The sequence below is a fragment of the Schistocerca americana genome, chromosome 5, assembly GCF_021461395.2.
Source record: "Schistocerca americana isolate TAMUIC-IGC-003095 chromosome 5, iqSchAmer2.1, whole genome shotgun sequence".
Lineage (NCBI taxonomy): Eukaryota > Metazoa > Arthropoda > Insecta > Orthoptera > Acrididae > Schistocerca > Schistocerca americana.
This window is the reverse complement of record NC_060123.1, coordinates 459,478,125-459,505,560: the sequence shown is the minus strand read 5'-3', so window position 1 is coordinate 459,505,560 and position 27,436 is coordinate 459,478,125. Positions and strand designations below refer to the sequence as shown.

Genomic DNA, 27,436 nt, shown 5'->3' with positions numbered 1-27,436 from the left:
CTCTTACCAATTTATGAGGTATGAATCTCTCAATTGCTGTTGCTACTATATCTTTGAATTTGAGCCACATCTTGTCTACATTTGCATAGTCAGTTCGGAAGGAATGGAGATTGTCTCTTAGGAAGGCTTCTAGTGACACTTTATCCGCTTTTTTAAATAAAATTACTTTGCGTTTGTTTCTGATGGATTTGGAAGAAACGGTATTGGGCCTAGCTACAATGACCTTGTGATCACTAATCCCTGTATCAGTCATGATGCTCTCTACTAGCTCTGGATTGTTTGTGGCTAAGAGTTCAGGTGTGTTTTCGCAATCATTTACAATTTGCATGGGTTCGTGGACTAACTGCTCGAAATAATTTTCGGAGAAAGCATTTAGGACAATCTCGGAAGATGTTTTCTGCCTACCATCGGTTTTGAACAAGTATTTTTGCCAACATATCGAGGGAAGGTTGAAGTCCCCACCAACTATAACCGTATGAGTGGGTATTTATTTGTTACGAGACTAAAATTTTCTCTGAACTGTTCAGCAACTATATCATCGGAGTCTGGGGGTCGGTAGAAGGAGCCAATTATTAACTTAGTTCGTCTGTTAAATATAACCTCCATCCATACCAATTCGCACGGAGTATCTACTTTGACTTCACTACAAGATAAACCACTACTGACAGACACAAACACTCCACCACCAATTCTGCCTAATCTATCTTTCCTGAACACCATCTGAGACCTCGTAAAAATTTCTGCAGAACTTATTTCAGGCTTTAGCCAGCTTTCTGTACCTATAACGATTTCAGCTTCTGTGCTTTCTATTAGCACTTGAAGCTCAGGGACTTTCCCAGCACAACCACAATTCCGACTGTTCTTGATCCAAGCACGTCCTGTATTTGCCATGCACCCTTTGAGATTGCAGCCCACCCCGTACTTTCCCGAGGCCTTCTAACCTAAAAAACCGCCCAGTCCACGCCACACAGCCTCCGCTACCCATGTAGCCGCCAGCTGAGTGTAGTAAACTCCTGTCCTATTCAGCGGAACCCGAAACCCCACCACCCTATGGCGCAAGTCAAGGAATCTGCAGCCAACACGGTCGCAAAGCCGTCTGAGCCTGATTCAGACCCTGCACCCAGCTCTGCACCTAAGGTCCGCAGTCGGTTCTGTCAACAATGCTGCAGATGGTGAGCTCTGCCTTCATCTCGTAAGCAAGACCAGCAGCCTTCACCAAATCAGATAGCCGCTGGAATCCAGAGAGAATTTCCTCAGATCCAAAGCGACACACGTCATTAGTGCCGACATGTGCCACCACCTGCACCTTGCTGCAACAGCATTTCTCTGCACTCTAACCTTCATCCAGACATCTGCAGCTCAATACAAACTACAAACAGTCCAACTGCATTGTGCAGCAATAGGTACCAGCGTTTACTTCAAATTTTCAAAATACCAGTTTGATATGCCATTCCCCAATAATTTTTTTATCTAGAGTCGGCAAACACTGTAAAGATTGTTTTCCGATGCAGAATATCAGTCAGGATATTGTAAACCCATTCACATAAGCTGATTAATGTCTCAACAAACCATTGAATCCTTTAAGATAATACCATGAATTTTACTGACCATCTGTTTAGAAAAAGATAGAACTTCTCTTTAACACCCTGTAGCAACTACTTCCATGTGATGTTGGTTGAGATAGCTGCATCCCTACAACAACATGTTGCATGTATTTCAAAGTGTTAACAAAACGGTTGTTGAGACTCATGTTTACCATTTAACAAAATTTCCGAAGAGTGTGTAAAAATTTATGAGAAATACCACTAATACTCATAAGAATACACATAAACTAACTGCATATTTAAATAGCAAAATATATGTACCCTGGGCTTAGCATTGATGTGAGTAGAACATTGGATTTCCATTTCTCTCCACCAAAACTTTTGTAGATCCTGGCAGCAACATATCCAGCAGGTGTCCCAAAGCACACATACAGTACCATTGCACACGTCATAAGAGCTCCACGATTTGCAGGTGACAGAAAACCAAGGCAAGCAAATGCTGAAACAAAAGAGACATTACTTTTAATACTTCATTTAAATATCACTCCTCCAATGCAATATTGAAATAAATTCTCCAAAAGTGTGTTTTTGAATAGATTTATACATTCTAGTAAACATGGTAACTGTGAAGTAAACCTTAATGTGCAAATAATGAAAAACTGAATGTAAAAATCTCTGTGATAAATCTGCTACTTCTAATGCAGACATATTAAGTGCAACAAATATCTTGAACTTGATACATATCATGATAATACACAGCAGTGGACTTGCAAATTGACAGGAATTTCACTGCCTAATTACATAATTTTAAGGGTAATGGAAGAACACAGAAGTTATCACACTGTCAAATACCACTATGCAAATGAATAACCATTTAAAAGAAAAATGAAGCCACAGTATGATACCAAACTCACTATCCACAAGAACTTAATAGTTTCCAAACTCGATAACTGCATGTTTTCACCAGAAGATGACTAGTATAGCATTGTCAAAGTGTCATGGTGCTTCAACACTGACATTGTACTACAAATGCAAGAGTTTTTCCATCTTTATTATTTTAAGTTTACATTTAGGAAGCACTGAAATACAAACAATGCAACCCCCTGCTAATGATCTGCTCATATATATTTTCATATTTGAGTGCAACCCTCCCTTTTACAAAGACCTCCAATAATCACCAAAGAAAGAAATTACAATAGTGTAGGCACCATTAAACCATTTATGCTGTTTTTGAAAATACTGCTATCAAATATGTACTCTTCAAACTCTCAGATTAAAACTCTTGTACTCCATCATCTAGAGAAGCATTTTAAGCACCACCTAATAAAACTATCCCACTTTCCCAACAATAAAACTGCAACCCCTAGGGAACATCAGTCAATTTTCCATGCACCTCAGACAATTCCTGTCAGACATCTATTTCATCTGCCACATTCCCACAAACACCCTACAAAACTCGACTCCCAAACAGACTCAAAACAGAGTTGTTACTTTATCCTCTAAAAGCCTAAATCTCACTTAAGTCTCACTCCTATCCAAAGTCTCACATTTGTTAATGGTACTGAAATATCTACCATGTTGCATTCATAACTAACATTAGATACTCTTGTGCAGTTATGTTCATCTCAAGTTGAATGCAAATGTACTTTATATTTTGAAATGTTTATCAGTATTTGGATATCTAACACAGTAGGTTCATCACTAATTGAAACCTGAAAATGGATGCTGCATCTCTGAAACTGGTTATTTAATAACTTTTTCTGTTTAAGTTAGATTATGTACTACAAATGTATACAGTTTCTAATGATATCAACAGCAGTTCCATACACCTCATGGTAAGTTACACCAAGTGCAGAATATCCAGGAGAAAATCCAGTGCTTAAATCGTAGGAGACTGAAATCACGCCACCCAACTCTGTGCGATGCTGCTGGCATGGCTGCTAAGGATTTCAAACGTCTCGAAGAATGGAAAGGTCAGTGGGAAGCAGTGACAGATGTGTGCCTGCATATCATCATCTCACGTGCTGAACTTCTAAGTGGATTTGACCTACCATGCAAGACCTGGACTACTCTCAACATCGTCCATACCGGCCATGGCTGATGCAGGGAGGCTCTCTTTAAGTGGAAGAAGCTACCTAATCCAACCTGTAACTGCAGGGCTCCATACCAGACTGTTCACCACATTGTCAGTGAATACAGGATTTGAGTCTACCATGGTGCTGAAGAGGACTTCCTGCTAGCAACTCCAGGTTGAAGGACTGGATATTCAGTTATAAAGACAAACTTAAGCTTCTTGTGTGTCAATATGTATATGTAATTTAATTTTATGAAATGTCTATATTAGCCTTTCGCTAAACAAATAAATAATAATGATATCAGTTTTAAACAGCATGTTAAAATCTGATCTTCCTTTTCTTACATAACTGCATACTACATTGAAAAGCCAAAGAAACTGGTACACATGCCTAATATTGTGCAGGGCCCTCACGAGCACACAGAAGTGCTGCAACATGATGTGACATGACTCGACTAATGTCTGAAGTAGTGCTGGAGGGAACTGACACCATGAATCCTGCAGGGCTGTCCATAAATCCATAATAGTAAGAGGGAGTCAAGATCTCTTCCGAACAGCATATTGCAAGGCATCCCAGATATGCTCAATAATGTTCATGTCTGGGGAATTTGGTAGGCAGCAGAAATGTTTAAACGCAGAAGAGTGTTCCTGGAGCCACTCTGTAGCAAATCTGGATGTGTGGAGTGTCACATTGTCCTGCTGGAATTGCCCAAGTCCATCGGAATGCACAATGGACATGAATGGATGCAGGTGGTCAGACAGCATGCTTACATATGTGTCACCTGTCAGAGTTGGATCTAGATGTATCAGGGGTCCCATATTACTCCTATTGCACAGGCCCACTATTACAGAGCCTTTACCATCTTGAACAGTCCACTGCTGACATGCATGGTCCATGGATTCACGAGGTTGTCTCCATACCCGTACACGTCCATCCGCTTGATACTATTTCAAGCAACACCCATCCGACCAGGCAACATGTTTCCAATCATCAACAGTGTTGACAGGCCTACACGAGGCGTAAACCTTTGTGCCATGCAGTCATCAAGGGTACACAAGTGGACCTTCAGCTCTGAAAGCCCCTATTGATGATGTTTTGTTGAATGGTTCAAATGCTGACACTTGTTGATGGCCCAGCACTGAAATCTGTAGAAATTTGCGCAAGGGTTGCACTTCTCTCATCTTGAATGATTCTCTTCAGTCATCGCTGGTCCCTGTTTAACAGGATCTTCTACCCCATTGTTCATGTGCCGACATTAACACCACCATTAAATTTACTTAATCTTGATAAGTTGCCATTGTAGCAGCAGTAACTGATCTAACAACTGCGCCAGACACTTGTCATCTTATATAGGCATGCCACCAAAGCAAATACTATCAAAAAATACAATAAACTAAATAAGAGGTATCCACACCAAGAATTAAAATGTAAGAACACAATGGAGGAAAGGAAGTACAACAGACAAACTGCCACAGGGAAGTGACAGTTGCAGTGAGTTCATTCAAATTTGTTTTCAAGTGGAGAGGGAATGTTTTTATGAGAGAAAACAAAAGTGAAATAATGCAGGGAGGGGGCAGGGGGCCAGAGGGGTTTGGAGAATGGGCTAAGAGAGGAACTCAAGGAAACAGGAAAAAGACTCCAAGCCATGCGACAGGTGGCGAGAACTTGAAGGCTTGCTTCTATTTGCTCATTTCTGGTTCAATGGAGCTGGATGATAGATCACACATTATACAACTCATGTCATAGCTAAAATTGCTCTTCCCTTCCTCTCAGTGCATGGAGGCCTAAAGTTTGTCAGAACTGTTCATTTTTCCATCTGTCTTTGTATGCATAAAATTATTATAATTATTATTGTAGCAACTTCAATTTAACCAATGCAAGAAAAAACTCCTAATCATTAGTATGTACAACAAATAAATGTTTACATTTATTATGTGCTGTAAATCAATGTATAGATATGATTCTCAAATAAAGTATGATCATACCTAAAGTGACAAGCGACATGCAGAAAACTTGTGTCCCTGAGCCCAGGAGAACAGAAAGCAACATCCCTTTCCGTGGTGGTCGAAAAACATCTCCATGTACTAGTTTCCATCCAAATTCTTCTTGGGCATCTTCGCCTGAATCAATCTGCATTAAGAACAAGACAGAGTCAGCATAGCAAAACAGTAATTACTTCATCTAAGAGAGCCTTTGCACGCACATCTTCATACTCTTAACCAACAGGGATTAAAACTGCATACTGCACAAAATTAATAAGACAGTAGCACCTCAACCTAAATGCTGAAGATATTCACCATACAGCGAAGATGCTGAGTTGCAGATAGGCACGACAAAAAGATTGTCACAATATAAGCTTTCGGCCATCAAGGCCTTTGTCAAAAATACACACACACACACACACACACACACACACACACACGCATGGCTGCAGCCTTTGGCAGCTGAAGCCACACTGCAAGCAACAGCAGCAGTGCATGATGGGAGTGGCAACTGCGTGGGGTAAGGAGAAGGCTGAGGCAGGGAGGGGGAGGGATAGCAGGGTAGGGGTGGGGCACAGTGAAGTCTTGCTGGGGAGCGCGCAAGGATGAGGTGGAGAGAGGGTAGAGCAGCTAGGTGCAGTTGGGAGGTTAGACGGAGGGCAGGGGAAAGGTGTGGGGCGGGGAGGGGGGTTTGCAGAAAAGGAGAGAAGTAAAAAGACTGGTGCATTGGTGGAATGAGAGCTTTGTAGTGCTGAAATGGGAACAAGGAAGGAGCTCGATGGGTGAGAAAAATGACTAACAAAGTTGACAGTCTTTTTGTTGTGCCTATCTGCGACTCAGCATCTCCACCATATGGTGAGTGGCAACTTTTCTTTTCATAAAATTGTTACATTCCATCCTGGATTATGCATTTTTTGACTGCTGAAGATATTCCATATTTAACTACAGCAAGATGCGTGAAATGTTGTAAGTCAAATTGTAAAGCAGAAAAGCTAAAACTTCTAAAACCGAAATCTAAAACAAAAGCGTTCAAAATAAATGTGATATTAAAAATTTACACCACGTAAATTTCGAAGTAGCCTGACAGTCTGCTGCTACCAATTCCTACTTTCAAATATACTGTTGATCTGTGCGAATAATCTGAACTCTATCCTGATTAGTGACCAATAGGTGATATAACAATGCAGAAATAAGTAAATACAAGTATTTCTTATTAAAAGTTTTTAAATGAAATCTCTTCCTTTTGGCTGTCAAAACATTATTTATTGCAATTGCAATTTTGTGACATGTGGTCATTTTCAACATTGTGGAATGGTGTAACCCACTCAGTAATATAAACCTGTGAATAGCTGTGTAAGAGTAGTCGCATATGGTGCTCCCCCCCCCCCCCCCCCCACCCCCCACCCCCCATTTCATATACCACATATGTCAGTAAGCTTTGAAATAATGATATACTAACTACCTGAAATTTTATATCATTATTTCACCAGTTTCCTAATGCATATTCTATATGGAACAGAAAAAAAATCAAAACACCACATGTAACTACTCCTACACAGTATATCACAACTTTATATTACTGAGTGGGTTACAATATCCCACAATGCTTGAAAACGCCTTGTCCAAACTGTAATTACAATAAATATTATTTTAATACCTAATAGTGGAATGATCTCATTTAAAAATTTTACAAAGGCTGTGGACTCAGTTACCATCAAAACTCTTAATCGCAGTATTACATTTTGAACATAAGTTGCAAATATTAGTCCGATTATAAAAAGAGCAATGTCATTATATACAACATGGTTAACTATGAAACATAAGTAAAGAAGATGTTGTCTTTGTCAGATTAATGTTAGTTTTCAAAAATTCTCTACTTCACAAAACAACTTTGAAAACAATGTTGCCGGCCAAAGTGGCCGAGCGGTTCTATGCGCTTCAGTCTGGAACCATGTGACCACTACGGTCGCAGGTTCGAATCCTGCATCAGGCATGAATGTGTGTGATGTCCTTATGTTAGTTAGGTTTAAGTAGCTGTAAGTTCTAGGGGACTGGTGACCTCCCAATGTTAAGTCCCATAGTGCTCAGAGCCATTTGAACCACTTGAAAACAACGTTAGCAGTTACATTACGATCATTGTTTATATTTTGGTTTTGTGTCTTTAGGATGACATAAACATCACCATATTTGCGAACTCGTGAAAACGCAACATATAACTGCCCAAGCAAAAAAAAAAGTTTATGGTAAATACAATCCTGCCCATAGAAGTGTCTGATGATCTGCTTTATTAAAGATCACAGCAAAGGCTACTTTTAAAGGGGATTGTTTTCTTATCATCTGAAAAGGCGTGGCTGGATCAGAAGGTACTGTGGGGTACAAGTACACTTATTGGTATCAATGAATTTAGCAGTGATGATGTACTGGCATAACTGAGTTACCACTGATCTTGCACCATTAATTAACTTCTGATAACTATTAAGATAATAAAAATAAAGTAATGAAATAATAACATTTTATTTTTAAAAAAATTGATGAGCTGGTAAACTGCAGAGATTTCAAGAGTTCAAGAATTCTACCAGATACAGATTAATGTTGTTTATTTCGTCAAGTTTAACAGAATCACAACTGAGGTAAACCTTTGCCTCTCAAGATAAACAGAATCACCGTTGAATAGAATGATGAAGCATTTTGTTTACTGACCTCTGTGATGCTGAATAAGGAAGTAACAATGCTATCATAACTACAATAATAATGTTTAGGAATTTTGATCACTTCACTGAAATAATCTGATCTAAATCACTGCTACTCAATTTAAGTGACCATCCAGCAAAAACCACATTACCATTTGCTTTCTTACTTTGAATCAACTTACGAATTTTTACACGGCACCCTAAGGGTGATTGTTTAACTGTAGTTTTGACAATGGCTTCTCTATTACCATGTCTAACAATGGGTTATACTTGATGGAAATCTCCATCAAATGTTATTTTGCCTCCATAAGGTAGATGATTATTGATACAATGGGATTCATCCAGTCAATCTGTTGCCTGTAAAATGTTTATTCAAATCTTTTACCTACATTTCGACAAATATAAACCTCTCAGAAGAAGTAATAACTCTTTCACATATTGTGTAAAAAGAGAAATGAAGTCATAGGGCTTAATTAAAAAAAAAAAAAGTCGTCCATACAAATGCTATGGCATAGCCTTATGGCTTAGTCAACAATAAAAATGATCCATGTAAAATTTAATGTAGATGTGCATCATACACACTGACAGACCATGATGGACATCTACCTCAAATTTTACAGGGATCATTTTTACTATTGACTAAGCCATATAGCTACACCATAGGGTTTATAAGGATCACTAATTAAGCCCTATGACTTCATTTCTCTTTTCATGCAATATTTGATATGATTTATTACTTCTCATGACTAAGACAGGTCTGTATCTGTCCAAACCTAGGTAAAGATTAGAATAAACTTTTGACATGCAACTCGTTGGCTGTATGATTCCCACTGTACCCATAACTGTACAGGTATTGACAGTTTAAGATTACAGAGATTATTATTCATGATGCTCCTTAAAAGTTGATCGACAATACTTAGTGCATCTTTGGGAAAAATTGATATCTCATCCCAAATGATGACGTCCAAATCCCAGAAAAGTTGTGCATCCTCAGTGAGAGTGTGAATCGAAGAGACTAATATACTGAAGATGAGTACAGATAGTTCGAAATCCTATCTGATGTGTGTCCCACTGGTAGGAAATTGGCAGCAAATGCCTGTCCATGCAACTGTTAATATAACCTTGTTTTCACCTTGTAAAATGTGACACAAAGTTTTGTAGAGAAATGTTTTACCGGAGCCTTTCAGTCCATCAATGAAGTAACAACTGGGAATCTTATTTCTTACTGAATTTAAGACTTCCTCGGCTATTGCCTTCTTTTCTTCAATTAGTTTTTTGTAAGCTGCCTTGTTGTTCATACATTCTTCTTCTGCATTGTAGGATTCTGTTGTATGTTGTGCGACGATCACAACAGGTGACAGCTGCTTGAATTGTTGGCCAGATTTGCCATGATATTTAAAAACATTCTCCAATTCTAGCAGTTTGAGGTTGTAGGCTTCAGAAAGCATGTGCTGTCTCTGAAAATCTCCTGTGAGTCCTGAAATGTTGTCCACAACTCAGGTATATTGGCAGGAGAACAAAATGAATGTGAAAAGCCATAATGTTTGAAAAATAGAGTTTTTTTAACAAAAACAACAACTGTGAACTATTTGTATATTCTTCGTCATTAGTGGTGAACAAAATCTTCAAAATGATGTATCAATTAATAATTTTGATTAAGGAATAGGGGAGACATGGTATATGGGGGGAAAAAAACACCGCTGAGAAATAATACATATTATTCTTACCTGGTTGTAACGAGCAATATCCTTGTGCAATGTTCTCAGCATGATCATGGCGACCATACCAGACAAGAACAAAACAATAACTAGGGAATTCAGGATACTGAACCACTGAATATTTGTGTGAGGCATTGACTCCAATATGTAATCCCACCGTGATGACCATTTTATAGTGTTATTTTTCTGAAACAAAGATAAAAATGGCACAGACTGAGTAAAAATGCACATCAGTGTGTATGTACAAAAAATCTGTGCCACAATAAAAGACACAAAAATTAGAAATTAGGCATTTTACCACCACTCTGTTCAACATACAGCCTGCATCTGTATGGGTTGGCATGTACATCTAATACAACAAAAGTTGTGCAGGAACTTGGTGTTAGTGTATGGCATGAATCTTTGGCTTCCTGCCAATCGATACCCGCCAACAAAAATTTATGTGGATAAGTGGGCTACATACCGCACATTTGTATTGCTCTTATTTTGCTGATAACAACTTCATCAATTCAGATTTCATGTCAATAATAGTAATATGTAAGAGGAAATGGGATTTGATAAGCTTATATACATAAACAAACAACACTCCCCCCCCCCCCCCTCCTCCACAACCAAAATTATGACTATAAAAGCTTACATCAAGTTTCACCCAAGGGAAAAAATTCATTTCCCTCCTTTATGTATGTATGTATGTGTACCACTCCGTAGAAGAGTGTGCTTTTTCGCAGCTGATCTCGCGTTGATACCATCCGTTAGCAAAAGAGATCCTATTCAATGTTCGAATTCAATTATCCTCTTCACTTCTCCACCCGCTCAGCACAGAAAGTCTATCTGGCCAGGAACCCTACTAGCCAGTCGTGCTATTGGAATGACTGTAACTATCGTGTAAGACATCTTGGCTCGCTATGTGTATTCTGAGTCATATCAAACTCAGCCGCACCAATAATGTTACTAATTTTACTATGAATATTTTTCACAGTTCTGTTACAAATGGCTTGGAAACAACTGTTACACGCGCCTGAGGCAGTTGTAGCTGTGTTATGTCGCCAGGAGGATCCTTCAGACCAAGAGGATGGTGACCCTCACCTGGAAGATGCTGTCTCAGAATTTTGACAATGGAAGTCTTATGAACAATGATATAGAAGAAGATGTTTTTGACTATGATGATGTGGGTGAGAGGTACAGGAGTGAAGAAGAAGGAACAAAAGATATAAATTTTGAGTTAGGTATGGGCAAGCAAACAATCTGGACCAACAAGCCTTTATGTTCAAAAGAGTCACAAACCCATTCTCCAAACATGATTACTCACCTGCCTGGACCTAATGGGAAGGCAAAAGGGATTACAGATGAAAAAACATTACTTTCACTTTTTATGACTGATGAAATGATAGAAAACACAGTCTGTAATACTAATAATGAAACAGATCAATCAAAGCTCAAGCATAGTGACTCCAGCAATTCATTTTTACATCCAACACACGTAACAGAGAGAAAACCATTCACCGGTCTCGTGTTCATGAAGGGTCTCTTGAAAGATTCTGGTTTATTCCAAGACCATATGTTTTCCGAGATGTATGGAGCACCGATCTTTCACTGTGCAATGTTGCAGAGAATATTTACATTCCTTCAACAGAATTTTATATTTGATGATAAAAGAGCTAGGGAGTCGAGAACAGCTGAAGACAAAGTTTCTGCATTTCAGGAAACATGTTATACATTGTTTGCAGTATTATAGCCCATCACAAGTATTTGACAGTGGATGAAACATTACTGAGTTTCCACGGTCAGTGTCCCTTCAGAATGTTCGTACCATCAAAACCTGATAAGTATGGTCCAAAAATAGTTTCACTGAGTGATGCATACTGTTCTGTTTCATTTCACGCATCCCATATAATGGAAAAGAGCAAACAAATAAGAAGGATGATTTATCCATACCAACTCAGTAGTTTCTTATGCTTACTGATTCAGTGACAGGGATCAATCTAAATGTAACAACTGATAACATTTACTTCATATTAGTTGGCAGAGAAACTGTCTGAGAAGAGACTTATGTCAGTCACTACACTACGTAAAAATAAGTGTGAAATACCACTAGCCATGTTGTCAACGGCCCTAGCTGGCACTGTGAAGTTCGTCTGTCAAGACGACAAAATATTGGTTTCTTTCACCCCTAAAAAGAACAAAAAAGTTATGCTACTGTCAACAACGCACCATGGTGGAACAATGAGTGATGAGTCAAGCGAGCCAGAGTGTTTAATTCTATAACCTATCAAAAGGTAGAGTGGATGTGTTGGACAAACTTTACAAAGACAAGACAACCAAACCGAAAACCTGATGGTGGCCACTGAGATACTTCAGAATAATAGATATCACAGTTGTAAATAATTCTGTTTTATTCAAATATAATACTAACCAAGATTCATTCCCAATAGGTGCACAGACCACATTCCTAAAAAGTCTCTTGTTGGCTTTGACCAAACCTATGATGGAAAAAAAAATGCCAAACCCAAGTATTTTGAGAGCTCTTAGTTTGACAACTGCCGACGTGTCAGGAGAAAAAAAAGAACACTCCCCTGCCACATACAATCAGAATTCGTAGACAAAACGTGGAAGATGTAACTTGTGTGATTATTCAAAAGATAGATGGAGGAAGCAAATTTTGTGTCAATGTAATTCACGCGTATGTGGTGAGCATAAAACAATACTGTGTGTTAGATGTGTGACTGATGATTCTACTGAGGAAACGGATACAGTATTCCTTTCTATTTGTGGAAAAAAAAAATCATTTTTTGTTTACATTATTTTGTGTTTAGTCAAAAGAAACGGGAATTGTGTTTCATATTGTGTAGGTGCTTGATTTGGATTTCATTGCCACTAAGGGGTAACAGTTATATATTATGTCTACAAAAAGGATTTTTGTCCTGTAACATACTGTCAATAAACATTCAATAATAATACTTATGTGTAATTATATCCACAGAAACCACATCCTGTAGGGTTAAATATCAAAGCACAAACACACAACCCCAGAGGGTGCCTGCTGTCTATGGAAATTACATTGCCGAGAATACGGCCTAAAATGTTTGCACAGGTCAAGAAAATATTTGTTATGTACAGGATAACTAACATCCCACTAACACATCATTTAATTTAATTGGATGGATCAAAAAACCAGCTTACCAAGCGGTGGCACCAGAAAAAACTCATAACGTTTAAAGGAATGTGTAAGCTTTTGGAGCCAGTGGTTCCCCCTCCAGGCGGAAGAGATGAAGGAAAAGGAAGTAGTATAAAGGTAAGGTTTAGGAAATGGGAAGAGTTCTGAAAAGTTAGCCTGAACTGCCAGTCAGGGGAAACTTATGAGAAGGGAAGACTGATTGTCGAGGGCTGCATTGGACGAGATTTGAAAACCTGAGAGCTTGAAGACAGATCATCATGCAAGAGTTAATAAGAGTGAAAAGTGCATTTTATGTGATAGAGGTAGGGAGAAATAGACAATTCAGAGAATAAAATGCACAGAAAATTAAAAGGAAATGACAAAAAGAATTGTTACTGAGAAGAAATGCTGAGACTGAGGAAATTTAAAGAATATAATTAACATAAATTAAGGCCAGGTGGGTGGCAAGGACCAAGGACGTTTTAACACCAATTCCCACTTATGGAATTCTGAGAAACTGATTTTTGGAAGATGAGTCCAGATGGCATATATGGTGAAATAGAAATTAAGGTCACTACTGTCATGTTGTAGAGTATGCTCTGAACAGGAGACTATGTGTTGCCCGTATACACCCTCTGCGTATGACCATTCATCCTAACTGATAACTTTGTGGTAGTCATGCTGATGTAAAAGGCCAAAAGTATCTACATAACAGCTGGTACATGACATGCGTCATTTCACAGGTGGCTTTCCCTTTGATGGTATATGTTCTGCCAGTTACAGGCTGTTATAGGTGGGGGTATGAGGATGCACACGGCAATTCTTTGTCAGGAAGTCATAGACTTGTCATTGTAGTTGATTAACACACTCACAACCAGGATAATACTGAGTGAGCAGTGGTTTACTCCAAAGCTGCTTTTCTTTTTTGGAAAGATCAGCAGTACAAGAATTGGATCTGAAGGCTCACAGAATATGCTTTTGAAGTAGGCTGTTAGGGTAATTACGCCCAGTGAAGCATGAGGTGCAAGTGGTGGTGTATTGCTGTAAAGAGTGTGCATCAGAACAAATATGTTTGCCTCGAATGTCAAGGCAGTATGTGAGGAATAGTTTGACACAGAAAGGGTGGCAACTGTCAAAATGTAAGTACTACTGTTTGTTAGTAGATTTAATGTGAACAGACGTGTGGCAGATCCTCGGGGAAGATGAGGTCAACACCAAGGAAACTGGTATGGGATTTGAATGGGACCACGTGAAATTTAATTACGGGAATGTATTCAGAGATTCTAAGAATTTTAAAAGGTCAGCCTTAGCAAGAGTCCAAATGGCAAAGATGTTGTACAATATCAAAACTTAACCAGGTAAGCCCCCTCCACGTGACCCATAGAAAGGTTGGCACAGGAAGGAGCCAAACTGGTTTCCATGGCCATGCCCCTGGTCTATTTGCATGCCTGCCTCTCAATGGTAAAGTAGTTGTTGGTAAGTATAAAGTTGGTGAGCATAGGTTTGAAATTAGGAGGGCACTGGTTAAGGCAATGTTCAGCGCGAGGAATGATGGTATAGAGGGAGGTAGCATCAGTGGTGACAAGCAAGGTGTGTGATGGGAGTAAAACAGGAACAGATTTCATGGGATCAGAGAAATGGTAAGTGACTTTAATATAGGAGAGGAGTATTTGTACTGTGGGTTGCAGCATTCATCCACTAAGGCATACACACATTGAAGGGTATTTTGAAGCCAGCAACTACGGGACACCAGATGACTGGGTTTGTGGATCTTAGGAAGAAGGTAAAAGATAGGAGTATGTGGTTAAGGTGGTGTATGAAGTACTATGAACTGAGGTATTAGACCTTACGAGATGCCTGAGGTTGGAGGGCCTGTAGGTCAGTTTGTGTCACACGGATAGGGTTGGAAGTGAGGCCCTTGGATAATACAGATAACTGAAGAGGGAAAAGTGCCTTAGATGAGAGGTTGAGAACACTGTACTGTTGTCATTGGTTCTTGTGATCTTGTGTTATCATTGCTCTGAGAGGCAATGGTGAAGGCTGGGGCATGTTAAGAAGGTTGACCAAGCTTGGTTTGTAGGACAGGAGTGGGTGCTGGTGGTGTGGCTGTTTAAGGAGCTGGAGACAGGAAGGAAAACACCACTGTTGAGATAGTTTAGGAGAAGACAGGATAACTTCGTGATGTCAATTCTGACCTGTTATTGAAATTTGAAGTTGTAGGGCTGAAAAGAGACTTTTGGATAATACAAATACTCTATCAGCCTAGAACAAAAGCAGATTTCCCAGTCCATCACACCCAATCCTGGTACTGCTGATCCCTCCAAAAAACAAGTTAAAAGTACACCTCTCACCACTCAGTATTATCCTGATCTGGAATATATTAATCAGCTACTTCAATAAGGCTTTGACTTCCCAAAAATATGCCTTGAAATGAGTTCCATTCTGTCCGGCATTTTTCCCACTACATCTAGAATAACTTTTCGTTGACCCCCCCTCCCCAACTACATAATATACTGGTCAGATCCTATGTTTCTTCTGCATCCATTTCTCTACCCACAGCTAGTAACTCTGTAACTGTTCCTGCTATAAGACTTGCCCTAAGCACCCTCCTACCATCACCTATACCTGCCCTGTTAACTGTCAAAACAAATACTAGCTAAGGGAGAGCCACTTCTGAAATGACACATGTTGGGTACCAACAATTGTGTAAACACTTTTCAGCTTCTATATTGGTACTGCTACCACCAATTTAACAGTTAAAATGAATGGGCATAGGCAGGGGCATATACTGGCAAAGAACAATGTCTTGCTGCAGAGCACACTCTCAACATGACACTCATGACTTCTTCGGAGGTGGGAATTGGTGTTAAACCACATCCCGGTTTCTCACCACCCACCTGGCTTTAATTTACGTTAATTATTTTCTTTAATTTCCTCAGTCTCAGCATTTCTCCTCGGTAACTATTCCTTTATTCATTCCCTTTTAATTTTCAATATCTTTTAATTTCTAAACTGTCTTATTTTTTCCCACCTCCCCATCTCTACCACATATAATGTATTCAGCTTTCATGATGTTTTGTCACTAATCTCCATCTTGCTTATTACCCTGTCTTCCACATTGAAACTCTCAGATGTTTAAACTTCGTTCAGTGGAGTCTTACCTTCTCATCCCGTCCGATAAGTTTCCCTTGACCTGCAGTTCTGGGCGACTGTCTGAACTCTCCCCATTTCCTACTCCACCACTCCTTTTCTTTCAACAATCTTCCTTCCTCTTCAACCCTTCTGCTAGGAGGAGGAGCCACTGGCTCCAAAAACATGCACATTTCTTTAACCTTTATACGTGTTTCCTCCTGCTGTTCTGCCACTTTTTTTCAAAAATTGATTATTTTTGTTGATATATTAAAGTCTCTTTCAAATGGATGGATCGACTGATTGATTGATCGATTGATTGATTGATCGAATGACTGATTACTGGAATTAAAATGGACCAAACTGCAAAATCATAAGTGCCTTCTTCTTTAAATAATCAACGTCTAAAGGATTCCATGAGGAGGAAAGGATGATGTTAAATAAAACAACTAACAATCATGAAACCAAGAACAAATATGAAACATAAAAAGGTAGAAAATACCACAAATCAGGCCAGGCTGCTGTTCAGAGGTATCTAGACAGCCAGTTCAATTTTTAACAGTTTAATCTGAGACATAGAAGCTGGAATGAGATAAAACAATGGTAAAGAACTGTACAAGAGTAATAAAATATATGAAGTTATGAGTTTCCTCTTAAACTGCATTACAATTTATTTTATTATTTTTAATATAGTATTTTAGCACTGCAGTTCACATGAATAACTAGATCTCTTAAGCAATAACTTTATCGTGGAACTCTTCCATTTGGTCCAAATTTGCATAGAAAAACAACAATATGGGAATTGAGAGTCTGCCTTGATACAAAATGCTTTTTGTTATTTGTTTGTTTATATATTCTCCACATTAGTTTTAGTGACAATTATCACCATCAACAGTGGGTTCTTTAAATCTAAAACTTGCAGTAAATAGCATAGTTACAATACACTGTAACACATTATTACATTTGTACTGTTTGTTTCTTAAATATTGTTTTCTGTGGATATTTTCATATCACCTTATTTATTGTATGTTACAGCATGGTTCCAAGTACTGTTGCCACTGTTTGCAGAATACTTTCAGTTCTTTTTCTGTTGCTGTTTTTCTCAGCATACATCATGTCATCTGCAACTGTGTGAGCAGCTGTTAGGAAACAAACCTACAACGTGAACTTACGTTTATCAGCATTATACGATTGAGATTGTGGTAGTGTTATGGATACAGCTTTGGTGTGTACTAGACTATTACTTAGTTTGTCACATACTCACATTCATAGAGTGGCCTGCAGCTAATTTTATACACAGAAAAACAAAACTATCACATTTCTTTTATGATCCAAAACACTACGCCATCTTGCTGTTCATGGGTGTCATGAGAAATGTTTTGCATGTTGCAAGAAGGCTACAAAAACTCTAGTGGAAGTTCTGACGACTTCTGTTCCTTATTTATGTCACTGTGTATGATGGTGGAGTGGTTCTTTTGCGTGTGTGTGCTTTCTGTGCTGTGTCCTGGATCAATTCTCTGAGAAGAGTACAGAGTGTGTTGTTACAAAGTGTTGTGTTTTTGTTTATTCCATTTTTCCCTTCCACTACAGCCTTTTGTATGTAGCAATTTTCTTCTATTGTTAGTTGTCGATATAAACTGTTGATGTATTTCAGGATGTGCAGATAGCTTTTGATATTTGCGCTTGTGGTTTTTGTTCATTAGGTGTTCTGTGAAAGTTGAATGGGTGCTGTCACTCTTTAGAGCTCTCATGTGCTCTGTGTACCTTGTTTGGAAATTTGTGCTTGGGTGTCCTGCGTACAGGGCCTGACAGGAGTTACATGTGAGTTGGTGTAGTCCAGCATTGCTGAATTTATCTGAGATTTTTTTGTATGGTTTTACGTTGTGTGTTCTGAATATGTTTGCAATTCTATATGATATTTTATTATTGTGTGTTCGTGTATACTATCTGTCTCCTTTTCCTGAAGTTGTGTGATCTGCTGTGTTGTCTGTGTGTTTTGCCTCTGGGTTTTCCCGTCCCTTTGTTGTGCTCTTGAGTGAGTGGCTGCTGTTTTTATGTTTCATTTTTACTTTGTTGTTGAGCTTGTTTATGATGTCTGTTTTGTAGTTGTTTTCAACAGCTATTTGTTTGATTATACTTATTCCTATGGGTAATTTTCTGGTTTAAGGGGTGTTCTGTTTATCCTGTGGAGCATGTGTGTGAAACTGGGGTATTTGTGCACTTTCGGGTGGTTGGGTGAGCTATGGATAACAGTGCTTGTGGATGTGGGCCTTCTGATGATGGAAAATTCACGCTGGTGGTTGTTTCTTGTGATTGTAAGATCTAGGAAATTTAGTTTCTTGTTCTTCTATGTTTCCATTGTGAGGTGGATTTGTGGGTACACTGAGTTGATATTACTGTGTAGCTCTTCTATCCTATTTTGTGTTTCACCTACAAGACAGATTATGTAATCCACATATCGGTAGATTATTTTGCACCCTTCTTGTTTTAGAATGTTGTTGAATATTGTTTTCTCTATATGATAGAAGAAAATGTTGACTAAGGTTCTCCCAACAGCAAAACTGGTATCTTTCGACATTACATCCATGTACACACACACACACACACACACACACACACACACACACACACACACACACACACACAAAAAAGACACTATAAACATTATAGAACAACACCTAAAGTGCAAGAAATTCCCATAAATACAAATAAATGAAATCCCATCCATTCTTAGGCTAATCACAGAGCAAAACTACTTCAGTTTCAACAACAACTTCTATTTGCACCAAGAGGGGCTACCCATGGGGTCCCCCATCAGTGGAACCTTAGCCAAATTCAGCAATGCTGGAATATACTAACCCACATGTAGCTCCTGCCAGGCTCAATACATAGGACAACCGAGCACAAATTTCCAAACAAGGTACACAGAGCACATGAGAGCCCTATAGAGTGACAGCACACATTCAACTTTCGCATAACACCTAATGAGCAAAAACCATAACCCCACTGATATCGTAAGCGATTTACACATCCCAAAACACAGCAACAGTTTATACAGACAACTAACAACAGAAGAAAATTACTACACACAAAAGCCTGTAGTGGAAAGGAAAAATGTAATAAACACAAACACAACACTTTGCAACAACACACACTGTACCGTTCTGAGAAAACCGACCCAGGACACAGAACAGAAAGCACACACACACACAAAAGAACTACTCCCACATCACCCACAGAGACATAAATAAGGAACATAAGTTGTTAGAACTCTCGCTACAGTTTCTGTAGCCTTCTTGCAACATGCAGAACATTTCTCGTGACACACATGAACAGCAAGATGGCGTAATGTTTTGGATCATAAAAGAAGTAAAAAAGTTTTGTTTTTCTGTGTATAAAATTAGCTGCAAACTATTCTATGAATATGAATACTTGGCAAACTAAGTAACAGCCTATTACACACCAAAACTATATCACAGCAATACTGCAATCCAATGGTTTGAACAGTGATAAATGTAAGTTCATGTTTTAGTTTTGTTTCCTAAGAGACTCTCACACAGTTCCAAATGACATGATGTATGCTGAGAAAAACAGCAACAGAAAAAGCACTTAAAGTACGCTGCAAACAGCAACAACAATTCTAAAAATTATGCTGAAGTGTACAATAAATAAGGTAGTATGAAAGTATCCACAGAAAACAATATTTAAAAAACAAACAGTACAAATGTAATAGTGTGTTACAATAACTATACTATTCTTGCATGTTTTAAAGAACCCACTGATGATGGTGATAATTGTTGTGGAAACTAGTTTGGGGAATAAATAACAAAAAGTGTTTTGCGTCCAGGTGGACTCTCAATTCCCAAATCGTTGTTTATCTCTTAAGCAGCAAGACAGATTGCTACTTTGATGAATAAAAAAGAAGTGTCCACAATTGGAAGCCAGGCAGTGTGGCTGCCTGTGACATGGTGCTGAAACTTCAACAGGGGGAGACTTCATCAAAGCACCAGCAAAGAAAAAGATGCTGCTGGAGGATGTTTGATCAAAGCCAACAGTGAGTCACACTGAAAACATAATGTCAAGAATCTTCTTATTTACTGGATAAAAACTTGAAAGTGATTTAAAATGGTTACTATTAGTATGCCTAATACAGTGAAAATAAATGTACCTACCTTGTTTAGCATTTATGTGTGTCATGAATGGCAATGAGTTGACATTAAAGGCAACATAAATCATATTTTATGTTTGTGTAATAGTAGGGTACTAATGTGGAAAACTGGAAAGATACCAGCAGACTGGAAATGTGAACTCATATATGCACTTCATAAAAAATGCAACCAAACAGATCCAAATAGCTATAGAGAAAGCTCCTTAGTTCCAGTTGCTTATAAGATACTCTCTAAAGCCCTGCTGAGAAGAGTTGAAGAACAGACTGATCACCTTATTGGGGGATATCAAGCTGGTTTCCCAAAAGGCAGTCATGCATGTAACAGATAGTTAACCTCAAGCGCATTCTAAGAACTAGAGCAATAAGAAACCAGAACACAATTTCTATTGACTTCACAAAAGCTAACTCAAGTGACAGACAAACTTTATTTAGCATTTTAGAGGAATTCAGAATTGATAGAAAAACGAGGTAAATCCTAAAACAAATCCTGACAGACAACACCCAAAATGGTAAGTTTTTTAAAAAATCTGAAGACTTGAAGGATAGAAAGTTCAAATACTTAGGAGAATGCATCCACCACAATGGATTGGATAAAGAGGCAAAGGAAGAGCCAGAAAATTAGACTTTGATTACAAACTAACACAGAACGGGTACAACAAATGAGTGATATCCTATAAGGCCAAAATTGAGCACCATAACTCAGTTATAAATACGGAAGGACTCTATTCTTCGGAATTTCTTATTCTAAATAAAAAAGGACAGTTGGAAAAACTTGAAAAGAAGGAAAGCAAGATTCTCAGGAAAATTCGAGGGGCCTCAGAGGACTATTGATCGAACTTCGAAGAATAGGAAAATTAGGAGACCTACAAGCGCACAAACAAATTAACGGACACAATGTACATAGAACGGTTGAAATATTATGGACAGCTAGCAAGAATCGACGAACACTGACTCAGCAAAAATATCTTTGATTACATCACATCATTAAAGTCTACCTCAAATTGGGTCAAGAGTTCAAACGAGATGATCCAAGACAAATAAAAATTCAGAAGCAAAGTCAACAGCATAAGGTAATTTGAAGAGAAACCACTAATAAGGACGTCCACACATTACACTTCTAAAGAGGAGAGAAAGAAAACAAGTGAAAGAATGGAGACTTTTTAGGAAGAGAGGAAAAGAAGAACAAACAGCTGTAGAAGTTATAAATAATTATATGGTTTTGTCAGACATAGAAAAAGCAGCTCATTTGGTAGAGTGTATTATAGTCTTTAAGAATTAATTTAAAATATTGCATATTTTATGTTAGCCTCATTTTATTTGTTGGTTATTAAACTAAAAATGCTAATGAACATTAGTACCGTGAGAGCATGATGAACAGCATCTGAAACTTATCGTAAATCGAAGAAATTGAAAGTTAGTATGCATTTGGTGTATTTCCATAATTTTATAAATTAGAGGCCTCATTAAAATTCTGTTTAGGATGGTTAGGAAACCTACAAAGTTTGCTGCATAGAGAAAAATGACACAAGGTTTCCCTACGTGCTATAATACCAAAACCATACTAATTTAAAAAATTGGAATTCTGTGCCAAGAAAGCCCAATTTTAAAAAGGAAATGCACAAGCGCAAGGTTCCTCTTAACTTGAAAAACCATTTATTTTATTACTTTAACACTGTATTTGAGCACTGCATTTAACATGAATAACTGGGTGTGTTCAGCAACACCACAGATCGCTATTGTGGTAAGAAGGAAAGAACTGTCCGTGGCTATCAGTCATACAGTGACACTGGCAACAACATACAGTGCTGAAACTTCAAGAATGGGATGGGGAGCCCCGAGTAAGTCATGAAACTGTATACAACTTTGCTATCTTACACAGTGGGGACACACTGACAATTGGGTGTGAAACTAAGACATTTATTTTATCAGGTATCTATTGTTAAGAGTCCATTCTAGCATGTTGTTGTTGTGGTCTTCAGTCCTGAGATGGTTTGATGCAGCTCTCCATGCTACTCTATCCTGTGCAAGCTTCTTCATCTCCCAGTACCTACTGCAATCTACATCCTTCTGAATCTGTTTAGTGTATTCATCTCTTGGTCTCCCTCTACGATTGTTAACCTCCACGCTGCCCTCCAATACTAAATTGGTGATCCCTTGATGCCTCAGAACATGTCCTACCAACCGATCCCGTCTTCTGGTCAAGTTGTGCCACAAACTTCTCTTCTCCCCAATCCTATTCAATACTTCCTCCTCAGTTATGTGATCTACCCATCTAATCTTCAGCATTCTTCTGTAGCACCACATTTCGAATGCTTCTATTCTCTTCTTGTCCAAACTGGTTATCGTCCATGTTTCACTTCCATACATGGCTACACTCCATACAAATACTTTCAGACATGACTTCCTGACCCTTAAATCTACACTCGATGTTAACAAATTTCTCTTCTTTAGAAACGCTTTCCGTGCCATTTCCAGTCTACATTTTATATCCTCTCTACTTCGACCATCATCAGTTATTTTGCTCCCCAAATAGCAAAACTCCTTTACTACTTTAAGTGTCTCAGTTCCCAATCTAATTCCCTCAGCATCACCCGACTTAATTCGAATACATTCCATTAACCTTGTATTGCTTTTGTTGATGTTCATCTTATATCCTCCTTTCAAGACACTGTCCATTCCGTTCAACTGCTCTTCCAAGTCCTTTGCTGTCTCTAACAGAATTACAATGTCATCGGCGAACCTCAAAGTTTTTATTTCTTCTCCATGGATTTTAATACCTACTCCGAATTTTTCTTTTGTTACCTTTACTGCTTGCTCAATATACAGATTGAACAACATCAGGGAGAGGCCACAACCCTGTCTTACTCCCTTCCCAACCACTGCTTCCCTTTCATGTCCCTCGACTCTTATAACTGCCATCTGGTTTCTGTACAAATTGTAAATAGCCTTTCGCTCCCTGTATTTTACCCCTGCCACCTTTAGAATTTGAAAGAGAGTATTCCAGTCAACATTGTCAAAAGCTTTCTCTAAGTCTACAAATGCTAGAAACGTAGGTTTGTCTTTCCTTACTCTTTCTTCTAAGATAAGTCGTAAGGTCAGTAATGCCTCACGTGTTCCAGTGTTTCTACGGAATCCAAACTGATCTTCCCCGAGGTCGGCTTCTACTAGTTTTTCCATTCGTCTGTAAAGAATCCGCGTTAGTATTTTGCAGCTGTGACTTATTAAACTGATAGTTCGGTAATTTTCACATCTGTCAACACCTGCTTTCTTTGGGATTGGAATTATTATATTCTTCTTGAAGTCTGAGGGTATTTCGCCTGTTTCATACATCTTGCTCACCAGATGGTAGAGTTTTGTCAGGAGTGGCTCTCCCAAGGCCGTCAGTAGTTCCAATGGAATGTTGTCTACTCCGGGGGCCTTGTTTCGACTCAGGTCTTTCAGTGCTCTGTCAAACTCTTCACGCAGTATCACATCTCCCATTTCATCTTCATCTACATCCTCTTCCATTTCCATAATATTGTCCTCAAGCACATCGCCCTTGTATAGACCCTCTATATACTCCTTCCACCTTTCTGCTTTCCCTTCTTTGCTTAGAACTGGGTTTCCATCTGAGCTCTTGATATTCATACAAGTTGTTCTCTTCTCTCCAAAGGTCTCTTTAATTTTCCTGTAGGCAGTATCTATCTTACCCCTAGTGAGATAAGCCTCTACATCCTTACGTTTGTCCTCTAGCCATCCCTGCTTAGCCATTTGCACTTCCTGTCGATCTCATTTTTGAGACGTTTGTATTCCATTTTGCCTGCTTCATTTACTGCATTTTTATATTTTCTCCTTTCATCAATTATATTCAATATTTCTTCTGTTACCCAAGGATTTATACTAGCCCTCGTCTTTTTACCTACTTGATCCTCTGCTGCCTTCACTACTTCATCCCTCAAAGCTACCCATTCTTCTTCTACTGTATTTCTTTCCTGCATTCCTGTCAATTGTTCCCTTATGCTCTCCCTGAAACTCTGTACAACCTCTGGTTCTTTCCGTTTATCCAGGTCCCATCTCCTTAAATTTCCACCTTTTTGCAGTTTCTTCAGTTTTAATCTACAGGTAATAACCAATAGATTGTGGTCAGAGTCCACATCTGCCCCTGGAAATGTCTTACAATTTAAAACCTGGTTCCTAAAGCTCTGTCTTACCATTATATAAGCTATCTGATACCTTTTAGTATCTCCAGGGTTCTTCCATGTATACAACCTTCTTTCATGATTCTTAAACCAAGTGTTAGCTATGATTATGTTGTGCTCTGTGCAAAATTCTACCAGGCGGCTTCCTCTTTCATTTCTTAGCCCCAATCCATATTCATCGACTATGTTTCCTTCTCTCCCTTTTCCTACACTCGAATTACAGTCTCCCATGACTATTAAATTTTCGTCTCCCTTCACTATCTGAATGATTTCTTTTATTTCATCGTACATTTCTTCAATTTCTTCGTCATCTGCAGCGCTAGTTGGCATATAAACTTGTACTACTGTAGTAGGTGTGGGTTTCGTATCTATCTTGGCCACAATAATGCGTTCACTATGCTGTTTGTAGTAGCTTACCCGCACTCCTATTTTTTTTATTCATTATTAAACCTACTCCTGCATTACCCCTATTTGATTTTGTGTTTATAACCCTATAGTCACCTGACCAGAAGTCTTGTTCCTCCTGCCACCGAACGTCACTAATTCCCACTATATCCAACTTCAACCCATCCATTTCCCTTTTTAAATTTTCTAACCTACCTGCCCAATTAAGGGATCTGACATTCCACGCTCTGATCCGTAGAACGCCAGTTTTCTTTCTCCTGATAACAACATCCTTTTGAGTAGTCCCCGCCCGGAGATGCGAATGGGGGACTATTTTACCTCCGGAATATTTTACCCAAGAGGACGCCATCATCATTTAATCATACAGTAAAGCTGCATGCCCTCGGGAAAAATTACGGCTGTAGTTTCCCCTTGCTTTCAGCCGTTCGCAGTACCAGCACAGCAAGGCCGTTTTGGTTATTGTTACAAGGCCAGATCAGTCAATCATCCAGACTGTTGCCCTTGCAACTACTGAAAAGGCTGCTGCCCGTCTTCAGGAACCACACGTTTGCCTGGCCTCTCAACAAATACCCCTCCGTTGTGGTTGCACCTACGGTACGGCTACGTGTATCGCTGAGGCACGCAAGCCTCCCCACCAACGGCAAGGTCCATGGTTCATGGGGGGGGCATATCAAATATTAAATGCCAGAGAGAGTGCAAGTTTCATTAAAGTTTTGTTATCTTCATTCCCCTATGCAGCAAACTATTTATATCAGGAAACAAATGTCAATCGTTATTCTGCCAACAATGTAAGAATCGTTCAAAAGTTAATACAAATCGTGCCACAGATTTCCCTCCAATTCACATCTCCTCTTATATTGTCACTATTACCAGGGCTCTCTGACATTGGAATAGCAAGGGAAAATTTAATTTAAGATCTATATGATCACATGTAGTACAGCACTTCCCCATTACGTCCAACGCTGGGATCCTATTCCATTGTCGGAGAGCCCTAGTAATAGTCACAATATAAGGGGAGATGTGATTTGGAGTTTGTGTTGGGAAGGGTATTCGACTTGGGTAGTTCGGGCAGCTATGCTGACCATAATGCTGTGGTGGTGTAATGGTCAGTATATCTGCATAGTAAGCAAGAAGACCCAGGTTCAAGTCCCGGCCGCAGCACAAAATTTAATTCACTTCTTCAGCTTCCAACGTTATTGTGAAATAAGTGTTACACAATTAGGCCTTCTGATAAGACAATAACAGTGTCTGCTCCATATGTATCTTTCCATTCTTCAAGAACACGTGGATTATGTGGTTATGTGGATGTTCGCCTGCAACATATTAATGTGGCTTATCAAAAGTTAAAGAATAGTGCACTGTCCCCATATAACTGTGTATTATTGTGGGTTTGTTAATAGTGAAAGTAAAGTACTGTAAAACACAAATGTGCACCTGTCAGCTACATCATTTACAGCAGACACCCCCTAGTTTTTCAGCCAGTATGTCGACACTGAGGATGATCATTGAAGAAATAAAGCAGGCAAGAACAGTCACATACAAGACATCATAAGTAGATTCACCAAAAGTCACAGTCAACATTTCAAATGCGGTGCTGTACTTTATTCCATTTTTCAAGTAAAATTTCACACAAATTCTTTGATCCACCTTCCTCAAATGTAAAAATTCACTGAGCACTCGAAAATCGGTATAGCCTTTTCAACAATAAACTAAATATTCAAAACAGCTGAAAATGTGAATATACACACATGTCCTGTTTTCTTGTACTGTTGTCATAAACTCAATATTATGTTGTGTGTTGTCACGCACGCACACAAACGAGCGAACTGCATCTGCACCACCAAACTTTCAGAGGTCACTCAGGGAAGCCTTCAAAGCATTTTGGTGTAAGGGTCCCATGGTCTCAGCTGGCTCATTACAGAGTAATTGTGTTTTGTTCGATTTCTTGCTGCAATTAGCTTGGTATCTGTACTGCATAGAAAATAGTGCACAACACTGCAAATGCCAACAGTATGCAGTGTGTGTCTTGTTTGGCAACAAATTTGTTCCATTCATTTATGATACTTGCTGCTGACAACAAGAATGCCCACTTTACTCTTTGCCCTTGAGCCTGCATTCAATACTGCGATGTTCTGTGTTTAATTTGATTTCTGGCAGTATTAGTTGTATGTTAACAGTGATACACAGCAATATGGATAAGTTTACTTATGAAGAGTCGGCCAATATGCATTTAGTACATGGTTTCATGGCATTCAGTAGAAGGACAGCACAAGGATGCCTCTGCCGAGTTCTTTCCAAAGTGACAACAACCACATCACAGTCCTTTTTGCACCTGTAATAGACTTCTACAAGAAACCAGATGTGTTATACATTTTGGCGACTGCATATTACGG

The 27,436-nt window shown here is 38.9% G+C and overlaps 1 protein-coding gene across 1 annotated transcript in view; it reads right to left on the bottom strand.

The window, feature by feature from the left end:
- The window catches only part of LOC124615277 (transmembrane 9 superfamily member 2), a 141,519-nt gene that overhangs the window by 20,050 nt on the left and 94,033 nt on the right, over positions 1-27,436 (bottom strand). The window contains exons 8-10 of the mRNA XM_047143032.1: positions 10,019-10,195; positions 5,605-5,749; positions 1,866-2,043 (exon numbers count right to left, since the gene is read on the bottom strand). Of these exons, the coding sequence (XP_046998988.1) occupies positions 1,866-2,043; positions 5,605-5,749; positions 10,019-10,195 (500 nt within the window). The remainder of the gene's footprint in view (positions 1-1,865; positions 2,044-5,604; positions 5,750-10,018; positions 10,196-27,436) is intronic.